General features: G+C 37.8%; 1 protein-coding gene across 1 annotated transcript; it reads right to left on the reverse strand.

Annotated features, from left to right (window-relative positions):
• Positions 1-991: 991 nt before the first annotated feature.
• ATXN3 (ataxin 3) lies at positions 992-9,607 on the reverse strand. The gene is made up of 10 exons (XM_009079792.1): positions 9,429-9,607; positions 8,852-8,896; positions 7,419-7,504; positions 6,942-7,008; positions 4,617-4,704; positions 4,225-4,360; positions 3,047-3,222; positions 2,496-2,619; positions 1,679-1,767; positions 992-1,086 (listed from the first exon to the last, which is right to left on the reverse strand). The coding sequence occupies exons 1-10, from the start codon at positions 9,480-9,482 to the stop codon at positions 992-994; spliced, it is 960 nt and encodes a 319-aa protein (XP_009078040.1). The 5' UTR covers positions 9,483-9,607.
• Between the last annotated feature and the right edge of the window lie 3,109 nt (positions 9,608-12,716).

Genomic DNA, 12,716 nt, shown 5'->3' on the forward strand with positions numbered 1-12,716 from the left:
TGGCACCTAAATCCCCTCCTCCTTCCTCCTAGACTCAGTTACAGCTCTTTCATACTGCAAGGCCAGAATGAAGGGTTGAGCTTGAAGAGGGAAAAAAAGACTCTGGAAGAGGTAGAAAAGAAAACCTGTTCAACCCAACTGATTATATGCTACTTTTGTAGTAAAAACAGTGGCTTAACTAGAAAGAACGTAAGAAAAACTAAAAAAACCCCAACAAATCAAACCAAGTAAGGCAAGTTATCTGCCAAAAGACAATATGTTTAACATGGATCTAAGATTTTACAGCTGGAACTGAAAGCAAAACCAGAAAGTGTTAGTAAGTCAGAAGTAACTGAAAGATTCAGGAGTAACATAATAATCAACAATACACTGCAGTTTTTATCTTGAATTACATAGTGTGAAATAGATGGATTGGTGTTTCTCCTGCAGAATGGGTCATTTCAAATGTGGACAGCAGGATCAGAAAGTTGACATTGTCATTCCTAACAAACAATCACAAAAAAAATTATTTAAAATGAACAGAATTTAATTCTTTTTCCCCATTTCAAGCGATTTCTTATAAAGAGCTTAATAATTTATGAGCACAACTTGTTACTTTTACCCATTTTTCCATTAGTACTGAAGGAAATCAGTTGATGCTGGTTTTCGGTGCCTTTTGTATCTTCTATAGAATCCTTCAAAACGATTTAAAACTTGCTTTTTAAATGCAAGCTACAGCTGCTACACCTGTCTAACTTTGTTCACGTGACTAGTTTAAGTAATTTTAATACCACTACTCTTGTGAGCAGATGTTTTGTAGTAGGAGTGCTACAGTTTTCTAAATTAGTGCAATGGGTTTTGTACTTGCAGATTCCCTCTGAACTCTGACCTCCAGCCCCCCTTTCCTTCCTGCTTCCAGAACTCTGAAATGAACCCTGCTTGTGCAACATTCACACAGTAGAATTTTAATGGAGACTTAGCATTGTGACAGTAAGAGAGGAAAAAAATCGCATCATTTCTCCTCTTCAGAATTCAAGTGGTTTCTAACAGATTCCAGAGACATATTCATGGCTGCTTGAAGCATGTCTTCTTCACTCATATCACCTCCTGCAGACAATAAACGCATTTAAGTTATAATAAAGTCACAGAGCTGGTTCTTTACTGTAGTTAAATGCTTTTGTTGTTCCTTTTGTCCACACCCAACTTTACCTACCCCACCCAGAAAATTGGCTTTGTTTGTAAAGTCAGTCTGTGACAAATAACACACACAAATTTTGGATCATCAATACCTAATACTGGTAAGGCCTACACTTACGTTCTACTGAAAACTTTTATGTTACATAATACTCCAGATTTATTACATTGTCATACAACTTTAAAACTAATTCAGAAGGAAAATGGTTGGCACAAATCCCAAAGATTCCAATTTATAATGCCTGAGACAAACAACAGCAAAGCCAGAACTCGTGGTCTAATAGCAGTGCTCTTCACTTTAAAACAGGATATTGACATTCCAAAAGGAACAGGCTTTTCAGGAAAGCAATCCTTCCCTTCACTGCCAAGAGTAATGGATGTGATGCATAGTCTGTATGGCTGCTAGTCAGGAAGTAAACAGACAAGGAGCCTTAGGAAACAGCACAACACGGAGCCGAAAAAGACTAACTATTTCAGTGTTGGATCTAAGTTTAAAAAACAATACCTGGGTCAGTTTCTGGAGTGCTTGAACGTAGAGTTGACTTATCAGGTAGGTTTGGGGTCTGAGCTTGCTGCTGTAGCTGTTGTTGCTGTCTGAAAGTGTTATAAATTTATAAGAGAATAAGATTAACATCAGTATGAGACCTGAATCAAGTTTATTTCATTGTAAGGAAGGCCAAAGGCAGAGGTAGAAGTACAACAACACCCCTGCACCTAAAATCTCTATCATTTCACCCTGCTAGCCCTTCAGACACCTGTCTATTATACTCCAAGCCATACTACTATTTTCTGAGGATTCAGAACTTTTGCATTCTTATTCTATCATGCAAAGTCTAGCTCCTCCCATCCACAGCATTTCACCCTGGTCTTTATTTCCTCCATCACTAGAAGATAAAGCCAAGCTACAACAATAACCCAGCTATGTATTAAGAAGGTACACCAGAACAGCAACACAAACTATCATCTAGAATGCTTTCGTGTGATGTACATTAGAACCATCATTACCAGAAGCAAAAAGTCTTAGAAAAATATACTTTTTGTTGGGAAGACAATTTCCAAAATTTACAGGATTTCAGGATTGAAAATACCTCTATAACATGTATGTTTGTTTTCTTTACAAGAAGTTGCATTACTATCAAACCCCCTCTTGTTTACAGGTTTCTTCACAGGAATCACCTGAGAATAGCGAAATTCAGGTACTGTTAGGAAAACATGTTAAGGGAGAAAAGCTGAACTGGACCTCAGTACAAAACCCATTCACGCCCCAAAAGCACTGAAAAACACATGTGCTTCCACATGCAGTTTTCTAACGACTACTTTACTTTTCAAAATAGGCTTGTCTTCTCCTTCGCAGCTCTTCTGAAGAAAGGGAGTCTGTCTGACTGCTGTGGGACGACTGAGGAACATTCTGGGGTAATGAGCCTGAGAGCTCACTTCGACGACTACCTAAAACCAGAACATGCCACATCCTACTCATTAGAGTAAATTGAAGTTAGTAAATGAAATACAGCTTAAGAAAGTGTCTTTGAACTTGAAAGGAAGAAAGAGACTTGTTGGAGAAATAAGCACCTAGACTAACTTCACTTGATACTGTCTCACCTCATCACCTTAGGGCTGTTTCCCTTCCCATCTGTCACCCTCTGCCAGTTTGTTCTACCTCACTAGTGACCAATGCCAACATGAAAGTTACAACTTTTCAAAAAGCAGAAAGGAAATAGCTACAGGACATTCTGGATTGTCCCTCCATGCCTCAAAGCCTGTCTTTCCAGAGAGCTTGACATGTGCTGGAAAAAGTGCCTGACAAACGAATTCCAGTAGCTGTCTAAAGCATAAGCAACACCAACACTAAGAGAAATTTAGGTGAGCACTGCACCTTGCATGCTGAGCTGAATGGCTCTACGAAGATCCGCTTCTTCATCCTCCATATCAATTTCCTGCCTGCTTAAAGCCAAAGCTCTCTGAAAATTCTCTTCATCTTCATCTAACATGCCTGTTCCATCAAAAGGCTGGTTAACTTCTATTGCTTGGTCCACATCACTTCTGGGTAGCCTGTGAAATTCATACATTTATAGCAGAACTCAGAAATGGTATTAGCCTTTACCACGAAGTTAAAAATAAGTATTTTCTGCTGATTTAATTCTAGTTTTTTTTAAACTTTGGAAAAAACATTTCTATTGTAAAAATTTTCAGTCTAAACAAATATTTTCCTTTCTAATGAAAAAGCACAAAAACCCATGCACATGTTGACAAGAAGCTGTTAGATAGGAACATCTTTGAAAACAATAAGCCTACAAAGAGCCTTAATACATGTTATTCAAACCTACTGCTACTTCAACAGTTACACCAGTACAAAACAGTGCATGTGGTCTCCTCCTCAGGAAGCTTTGAAGGCCACACTAGAGCAACAGATCCTCTGCAAACGGCATGCACTCGCCATGTTACTGCCAATTTATTCCAGCAATTTACACCACCAGTTTAACTTTACAAAGGGGAAGAAGTAATAATCAGTTCCCATGAAAAGCCTTAAGACTTATCAGTATGCAGTTTACTCACTATGAAAATATAAGAAAATGTACTTTATATGACTTTGAGGATGTTTTCATTAGCAGAATGCATCAAAACTGAGCAGCACCGCATTTACAGTGACATCATTCCAAAAGGGAACGCTGTATGATTTAAGATGTGGAATTCACATACAACTTTCTCGTTCTTTTCCACATGACAGAATGCATAAGCCAGTCTTAATTACAGATTAATTACTATTAACCATAGTTTGGTAATATTTGCTAACCCATTTTAACAATGAAATTAAAAATCTGCTCTATAATATGCTTATGCACATGGAAAAACTCAATCTTTATTCAGTTTTTACCCACTTGAAAAATATACCATTTGTAGTCTACCAGCTTGCTTTTACTGTGTGCAACAGCAGTAAACATTGCACTAAAGGTTGTTCTAATTACTTCTTAAGGGGGTTGTCTCCATGTAGGCATTAATCATGGAAACCAATCACACTCAACATTACTAAAATGAAATCTCTATTTACCTTACCTCTGATCTCTTGACTGTGCTGCTGCCTCTTCTCCAATTAGCTTTGGTCTCTGCATCTGCTGTACTCGAATCATCTGCAGCAGCTGATCAGCCTCACAGTCTGGCAGGTCACCTTTTACTACAAATATGGAATAACCTGAGAAAAAGAAATTGTAAGTCTACAGCATTAAGGTGTAGGTATAAACACTCTAAAATGCACAGTATATGGAACACAATGATGTGCAATTTATTACAATGTAAGTAAGGCTCTACCTTTCATTATAAAGACTTGGGTTATTTCACTATTTCAATCATAAAACTAAGGGGAGTTAACTGAATATGTAGGTTCTAAGAAATAATGATTATTACCTGCTTTTAATTAATGAGATTTAACATCTGCAAGTTACTATTACCTTCCTGTTGTAATTGAGCCAAGAAAAGTGCAAGATATGTATCTGATATTAGTTCTGGACCCATCAAGAGAGAGTTCAAGTTAAACCACTGTAATTAAAAAAAAAAAAGGGTTGAGAGAACAAATTAGCATAAAGATTACTTGGTAATCCATTTCTGTACATTGTGGTAACTTTCTATGATGGAATATCCAAATAAATCTAGTAAAATAAATTATCCAATAAAAGTATTTTGAAGCACAATACCTATACTGCTAAAGGTTACCCTTCAGATACTCTTCAGCTAACAGGAGCTATGAAGTGGGGAAATCACGGCACACTCTCTGCCATTACTGAATACTGGTACCAGGCAAACAGACTGAAACAGATAATTCTTCTCCCATTATATTTTATTTTAATTCAGGCATCATTCTAAAATTCTGCTTAATCCTAGCTTTAAACCCGAGACTAGAAAGAGACCCTCACAAAGAAACCCTTGGTGAGCGAATGCTGTGTGTTAAGAAATTGTTTAGCCCTCTCTGAGATAATTTTTTAATGTAAAAAGAAAAATTAACTCAAATTTAATATGCTGAGTGTACAGCACTATATTACAACAGGAGACACTTTATATAAATACACACAGATCACTTCTAGCTAGTAATTTATAATACTTCTAGAAAGAAACAAAATTATATTTATATAAAACTTACAGCAAGAAAATATATTCAATGCAGACAACAAAATATTCTGCCCTTAAACCCCCATATATATTGCAATCCAGCTGAAGAACCTTTTTTATACCACACTCATTGAAAATTATCCAATTTTAACCAGGAATCACCATTTCAGATAGTAGAAGGAGAATTCTATCTCCATTCCCACAGATATGCAGCCAGGCCCACACTCCCAATGCACCTGGGATACAGGTAAGTGACTATCTGCCATTCTGACATTTTTGTCCCTTAATCTGACCAAAACATCCTTTGCCACTAGCACAGGCTAAGAAGACCAACATTGTAGGAGAATAGGGGAATAAAAAGTTATGTAAAAAATATATGGACAGACTACAGAAACTTTTCAAGGGGAATATAGAAGAGAAAGTTTTGGTAAAGTAATTTTGCTCTAACTGTGACAAAAGACAAGCAGGTCAAACAAATCTAAGTCAACCTATTTTGTCTATCTCTTCTCATTCCCCCCTAGCATTGTCTTCATGTGGTTACAAGTCATGTGTACAAGCAAAAGACATCTCCCCTCAGGATGCTTTGGGTTAAAATGCTCTCTCACAAAATTCCACCCAGCCTGGCTGTGTATATATAAGGAGCATTCCCATACTTCAAAGAGACTACTCAGCCTTTTTGATATCAAATATACAAATACTGCCTGTAAACATGAGCCATACTTTTAAACTAAACCCAGTAGAGTTTAGTTTGCTTACTCATAGAAAACTTTTCTCTATTTTTTTTAATACAGAGCCAGCACTTGCAAAAATGAACCAAATGGATAAAGACACTCCTGATTCCTGTCCCACTGTTACAGAACCTGAAAGCTTTTTTCCATAAACGTTTTCTATGAAAAAACCCCACCCTGAGAAAATCTAAACTCCAAAAGAGCTTAGGTTGTATAAAAGGTTAAGAAGTATGATCCAGAACAATGATTGGCTACTGAAGTGAAACACTGCACTGGTGCTGCAAGGGACATGGATATGAATTGAGTTACTCTATCTGTACCATATATTTGTATGGCCATCCCTTACATTTAGTAACTATTTCCTGCTTAGAATACAATTGCATCATAAAGATTTCTAAAATAGTATTAAGTTTTGATTCTACTTTCCCCAATCTCACTCTAATGGATATAATGCTTAACTGCTAGCAATCATGAACACTAATGGATTTGAACATTGAATTTCTTATCCCTACTGTCCATTTAAACGAGAAAAATTATTTTTACAACGTCAATAACGTAGTGCATTAAAATAAGTTTGCGTTCTACAGGGATCCTCATCCTTGTATAACAATCTCTGCTCCTTCCCCATACAAGTTTTCTGCTATTTTTCATGCAGGGAAGAAAGAAAAGAACTTAAGATGCCACATAGACTCTAGCAGAGTTGCAGCTCCCCTAAAGGACATGTTCAGTAAGGAACAGATCCTCGGGTCTCTCCTCAGGCTAACATTTATAACAAGCTGCCTGGCACTTTTGGGATAAAAACGTTTACTTTTTCAATATGGGATACTACTAAAGCAAACTGCAGCAAAAGCTTGCAAAAGGCCAACACATGATCTACTTGCAACCACTTCTCCACACCCATTGTGCAGTGAATTTTGAAATAAAAAAAGAAGACAGTGTCACCTGTTTTCCTAACTTTCGAACTGTAAACCAGTGTTCCTTATAATTACAAATAAATGATTTTTCATTTCTGTAAAAAGAAAAACAAAGGGTATAAATAAAATTAAATCCTCTAAAATCAGAGTACATATTAACGTTTAAGTTCTTTGCTACCACTGATTTAAAGTTATATAATAAAACTTAAGTAACAGCTGTGGGATGTTACATTACAGAATACTCATACTGCTTTTACAACAGTTAGGAAGTTGTCAGTATCACGGAAATCTTCATATACCTGTGATGCCACAGATACTAAGATAGGAAGGCACAGAGGACAGATGCTCATATCCACACCCAAAAAGAAAAATATCAAAGAGAGGGGATAATAAAAACATCAGAATGCAACAGAGCTTGAAAGAGCAATTTTAAGGAAAGATTTAAATCATAGATTAAGAGTATCTTTTTCTGTAAAATGAAAGCAGGGTGCTAAAAAAGTCTTACATAGGGTCGATCCCAAGTCTCTGATACTCTGGGCTGTTGAAGAGGATTAGTTCTAAACCCCAGACTTTCAAGGCATTGCTTATAACCTGTCAAAAAATAGCACTTTTCATAAGTCAAACCAGTCAAATCCAAATTGAAGCAATGCAACCATCTTGGCTACTACAAACAATTATACTGTTTTCATAACACTTAGATTTCAAAACATTGCTAGGAAACGTAGGAATCACTTGGTTCAAAATGCAGCTGTCACATATCTACATGCAAACATAACAGGCATTACTTATCCAAGGGCAAGTAACAGAACTAGGATTTATCTGAGACGTGTTAACAAGCTCACTACTCCCCCAAACAAAGCTGCAACTTTGCCTCCCACAGACACTTCAGAAGTTAGGTCTTTGCTCTGCCCTCCCTCCCCTCTCAAATACAATCGCATCTTTCTCCACAGTAACTACTGGAATTTTTGTCACACTGGATTGTGACAGGATCAGTCAAGTACTGAACTGAGCACAAACTCTTTTACAGTAACTCTTTTAAAGCTATGTGATATAATGCTGCAAGGAATTTTCAATTAACAATTGAACTTCCTTTCAGCAAGCAGCAAGGGAGCAAAGCAATGACAGGACAAAAAAGTAGAACAAGGAAGCATATTTTTTCAGCTTCTATACTGAAGCAGCACAATCAAGAAGAATACAAGGAAAGCCAAACTGTTAATGGTTTTTCACTGAACAGAAAAACAGCCCTGTCTTGCCATAAGGAAAAGAGGCTCTCGAGGGATTCTGGAACATTGACAAGCACCTCTGAAAGCTTGGGAGACAGCCAAAGGTGCAAAGCATTGCCTACAGCTCTCGTCTAGATACAAGTCCCAATTTGGTGCTCAAAACCATTTTTGGTTGTTCTGGTTTAAGAATTTATTATTGATTACTTTTCCACTATAGCCCTTAAAAAGAAAAAAAAAGGAAAAAGGTAAAAACAAGGTCTCTGAAGTGTCTGGAGTGAGTTATAAAACCAGGAATACAGATACTGCAGCTTTCTGCAGGTCACTGTGATAACCTGTAACCATTGCCAAAGGCTTTACGGTCTGTAATTTGAGAAAACAATCTAAATTCTGCTTCTTCATCTGTAGTCTATGGGAGACAAGGTCTACACCTAAAGTGCCCATAAGATGCAACTTAGAGATCAAGTTTATTGCCAGCAGGTGTCATTTCACAGTTTCAGAGCCCACATTTCTACTAGGTGTTTAAGGGCTCATGAACTAAAGAACTGCAAGTCATTGCTCTTAACGGAAAACACTCTGAAGATCTGGAACTCCAGCACTTAATCCCATTAAGGCCATAAACTGGAAACTAGATGAAAAGGCTCAATGCCATTTAAATTATATGAGAGAACATATGCTGCATAAATAGAAACTTGTGCCAGAAGGGAGCTGTGCTTACTTGAATCGAGAAGAATCCACTGTCATCCATATTCACAGAAGGTTGCTGCTCAGTGTGAGGTCGGGAGGGAGGAAAGAGAAAAATGGCATAAGCATAAAAGGTCAAAAATAATTGAGTTTTGAAAATAAATGTAACTGTACATTCTTAAAGCAACAGCCTGATACATCCCAGTCTGTAAGGCTGATGACAATGCCCAAATAAGCGTATTAATTAAAACCTCAAACCTTAAAATTAGAAATGATCAGTGCTTAAAGGGCAGACAGACATGGAAGCTTCTGTTCCTATCTGACACTAGCTTACAAAAGCAAAAGGCAAAACATTGATCCTCCTCACCATGCCCGACCTTCCTACTTGCAAGATGAAGATAAAGTAGCTTTTTGTAGAGTGCTTGTAAAGCTTTACTAGTAACATTTGAAAATGCCAAATCTAAGAAGCATGAATGAGAAGGCTATAAATTTAAGAAGCTTTAGCATTAGAAAAATCAACCTTGTCTAGCTATGCAAGAACAGCAGGTCTGTGCTACACAATATTACATTTCAGGCAAATATCAAGCGACCTCAGTTGAAGTTGATTTTACCTGTAAAAATGTTCTGTATTCTTCACTAGACACTCCTCCCTCTGCCATTCTCATCCTTTCTTCCTCATCCAACTGTTGTGCAATGGAGGACAACTCAACAGGACTAAAGTATTCCCCTTGTAGCAAGTTATTCAGGCAGTGTTGAGCACACAATGAGCCTTCTTGCTAATGTTGGAAGAGAAAAAAACCCACAACAAACACAACAGCAACAAAATAAATCACATTAATGTAAATTCTGAAAAATGACTAAGCCATTTCATTCTGGCCAACTTCCTGCCCTCCCCACTCACCCAGAATACCATTTATTCAAGTGTATTACACTGCAAGCTATAGAATACATCCCTCCCATCAACTTGATGGGGAAACCCCCCCAACATCCATACTACTTCACGTCCTCAGAGGAAATCAATTTCATGTGAAAAACGTTTTTTAAAACACCATAAATACTACCAATGACCCAAACAAATCACACAGGGATTCTGCAAGCATCAGGACAATGGATTCTGTCCTCTTCCAAATCATCACCACATGAAAACAAAATGATTTAGATGTCTATTTCCCAGTAACAAATGTTTTCTGTAATAAACACTCTCACTCTTTTTCAAGTTTTCTTCCCTGCCAGGTGTGGCCATTGGCAATCTGCTCTCCACATTATTGCAAAGAAAGTGATTAGGAGCTGGAGGAGCAGTAAAGCACCTTTTCCAGGTAAATTTACATACAGGAACTTGGTAAAAGAAGCTAGTACTGCTAGTTCTAGAATCTTGATGACAATGATGAGGTGACAAGAAAAAAATTTCTTAAATTCAGCCTACTAAACAATGCAAATATTTTTTTGTTGACAGACCATTTAAACAGAAAAGTCTGCAGAGACTTTGTTAGATATCTAACACACTGGAGATGATAGAAATGTAATGTAACATTTTTAGAATGTCAACATGAATTTTAGATGAGCCAATTGGAAATGTCAGTCATGATTTTGTAGTACAAATTCAATCTAATCCGAATGAATGCATGTCAGGCTTCATCATTTTCATACGTGCAGATAAAATACTGCCTTGTTCAAAAAACCCAACACAAACCAACCAAATTACAGTTTCCTATGAAAAGCAACTTTATTTTATAAATAACTAAACTCCCAGTGCACGACAAGTCACATCAGTTTTAAAATCCTGCTTTCCTCTTTTGTTTTAATCAGCCTTCATTTTTATTTGCATTAAGGACTCTACTGTGCATGCTCTCTACTAAAAACAAAACTAAAACCCCTCAACAAAACCACTGAACACTCCTCCCTCATGCCACACCCACAGAAACTAAGAATACAAGAGTTAGCCTTTGAGGAATATTCTTTAAACTCCTATGAAAGCTTCATATAAATCATATGTCTGTCTCCTTGTCATCATCTCCCTTACAGCAGAAACCTCGAAAGTTCCCTTTACTGCAGATGACAGAATCTTCCTAGGGCTTCATCACTCAACTGGGCAATGAGTTATTAAAGCCAGACTGGCTACACAGACAGGCTTCAGTGGAATCCAAAAACCTCCTCCAGCTCATGTCCTCCCCACAACAGGAAACTCAAGACTAAGCACCAGCTCCTGTCCCTTTGGGACCACATCCCTACTGCTGGTCATATGATAAAACTGTAACAGCAGAACCTGCTCAACAATCACAGGCTGCTCCACTACAATTACATGAAACTAATTTAGAGACAGAGATATTAAAATACCTCTGAAAATTAGTTGTATTACAGGCTTACATCTTCGTTTCACTAAAAGGATCTTTCTGTAATTGCACAGTTTTACCTTAATTAAACTTTAATTTTCATATGCACAAATGCAGAACACTCATCTTAGAGTTTTTAATGGACATTAACTTGCATTGTTTTGTGTAGACAATATTGCATCTCTCCACAACCTGAAATCCCCTCACTGCAGCCTCCCCTGACAAACTGCTGCCTTCAGTGTATTCAATTACTTGTATCCCATCAAGGAAAGGGCAAACTTCTCATATGGAGGCTCCTGAAGCCTCATCCTTAAACCCTACTTTCTGCAACTATCACTTCCCTCTTAAAAATGTCACATTGCTTAGTTCTTTGTTTTGTTAAACTTCCCTTAAAAATACCATGTTTTTCACGCCCTTTGATCAAAACATCTGAGGTATGCAGATATAACATGCACATACATACAGCACGTGTTGGGGGGGGGAAATATACCATAAGAAAGAGGGACAAAGATTCAGTTATATTTTTCCTATAATTATAACAGGATAAAAACATTTGGTACTCCAATTTAAAACAGGCATTCAGGTACAGCTTTTAAACTGTGTAACTAGCTTACCAGGGAGCAGTTATGAGAGGCCCAAGACTGTACTCTCCCTACCCCAAAACCTGTAGCAACTACAAATTACCATCAGCTTGTGTCTTTGAATGTATTGTGCTCAGTCACTTCAATTTCAACAGTTTTGTTATTAAGCTAGAAAGCAACTTAGTCATAACAAAAAAATATGATTCCATTATTTGAAAGGCTAGGCCAGATAAAAGAAAGATACACATTTTTAAACAATTTTCAAAGCCAGACTGAAACTCAAGGTCACTGTAGCAGAGGCCATAATGGCTGAAACCCAACACTTGTCCTCTGAGCAGCAGCTGCTTAACTCCACAACACTCGCTCAATTTTGCAACCAAACCTAGTTAGAAAGAACACTCCTCAGTTCCCATAGATTTCAAAACATTAACTTTATCTTTCTATAGGAAGTTATACAGTTATCTTGATGAATTTCCTAAGTAAACCAACCATCACACATGAGAACAATGTAATACAACTAATGCTGGAATAACACTGTACGGCTGAACTGGCAAAGTACACGGAAAAGACAATTATATTTGAACAGCATTTAAACAGAAACATCTCATAGTTGGGAGCATGGGCAAATCACGGAGTTCATAGGAGCATTTGTCCTTCAAAACAGGAAATTCTACTCAGCACACAGAAGCACAGTATGTGAATTAGGGTTTCTTTAACAGCTCTCTCTGCTCACTACACAGCCCCAAGCCAAGCCAGGCTCGGTGAACAGAAGGCTCTGAGAGCACGGGAACAGTCCCGCCTGCCGCTGCTCATGCCATAGTCGTTTCTCAGCCACGCGAGTTCTCTCTCAAAACCCACAGGCAGTCTCTCTCAAACCCCCCAGGCAGCCGCAGCCTGCACCTTCCCGTACCTGAGGTCTATTTCTACAGTGCCTAGAGAAGTGCCGAGGCTCAGCCCTGACGGAGCTGAAGGAACAAGACTCCCTTTC

The sequence above is a fragment of the Acanthisitta chloris genome, unplaced genomic scaffold (assembly GCF_000695815.1).
Source record: "Acanthisitta chloris isolate BGI_N310 unplaced genomic scaffold, ASM69581v1 scaffold15248, whole genome shotgun sequence".
Taxonomy (NCBI): Eukaryota; Metazoa; Chordata; class Aves; order Passeriformes; family Acanthisittidae; genus Acanthisitta; species Acanthisitta chloris.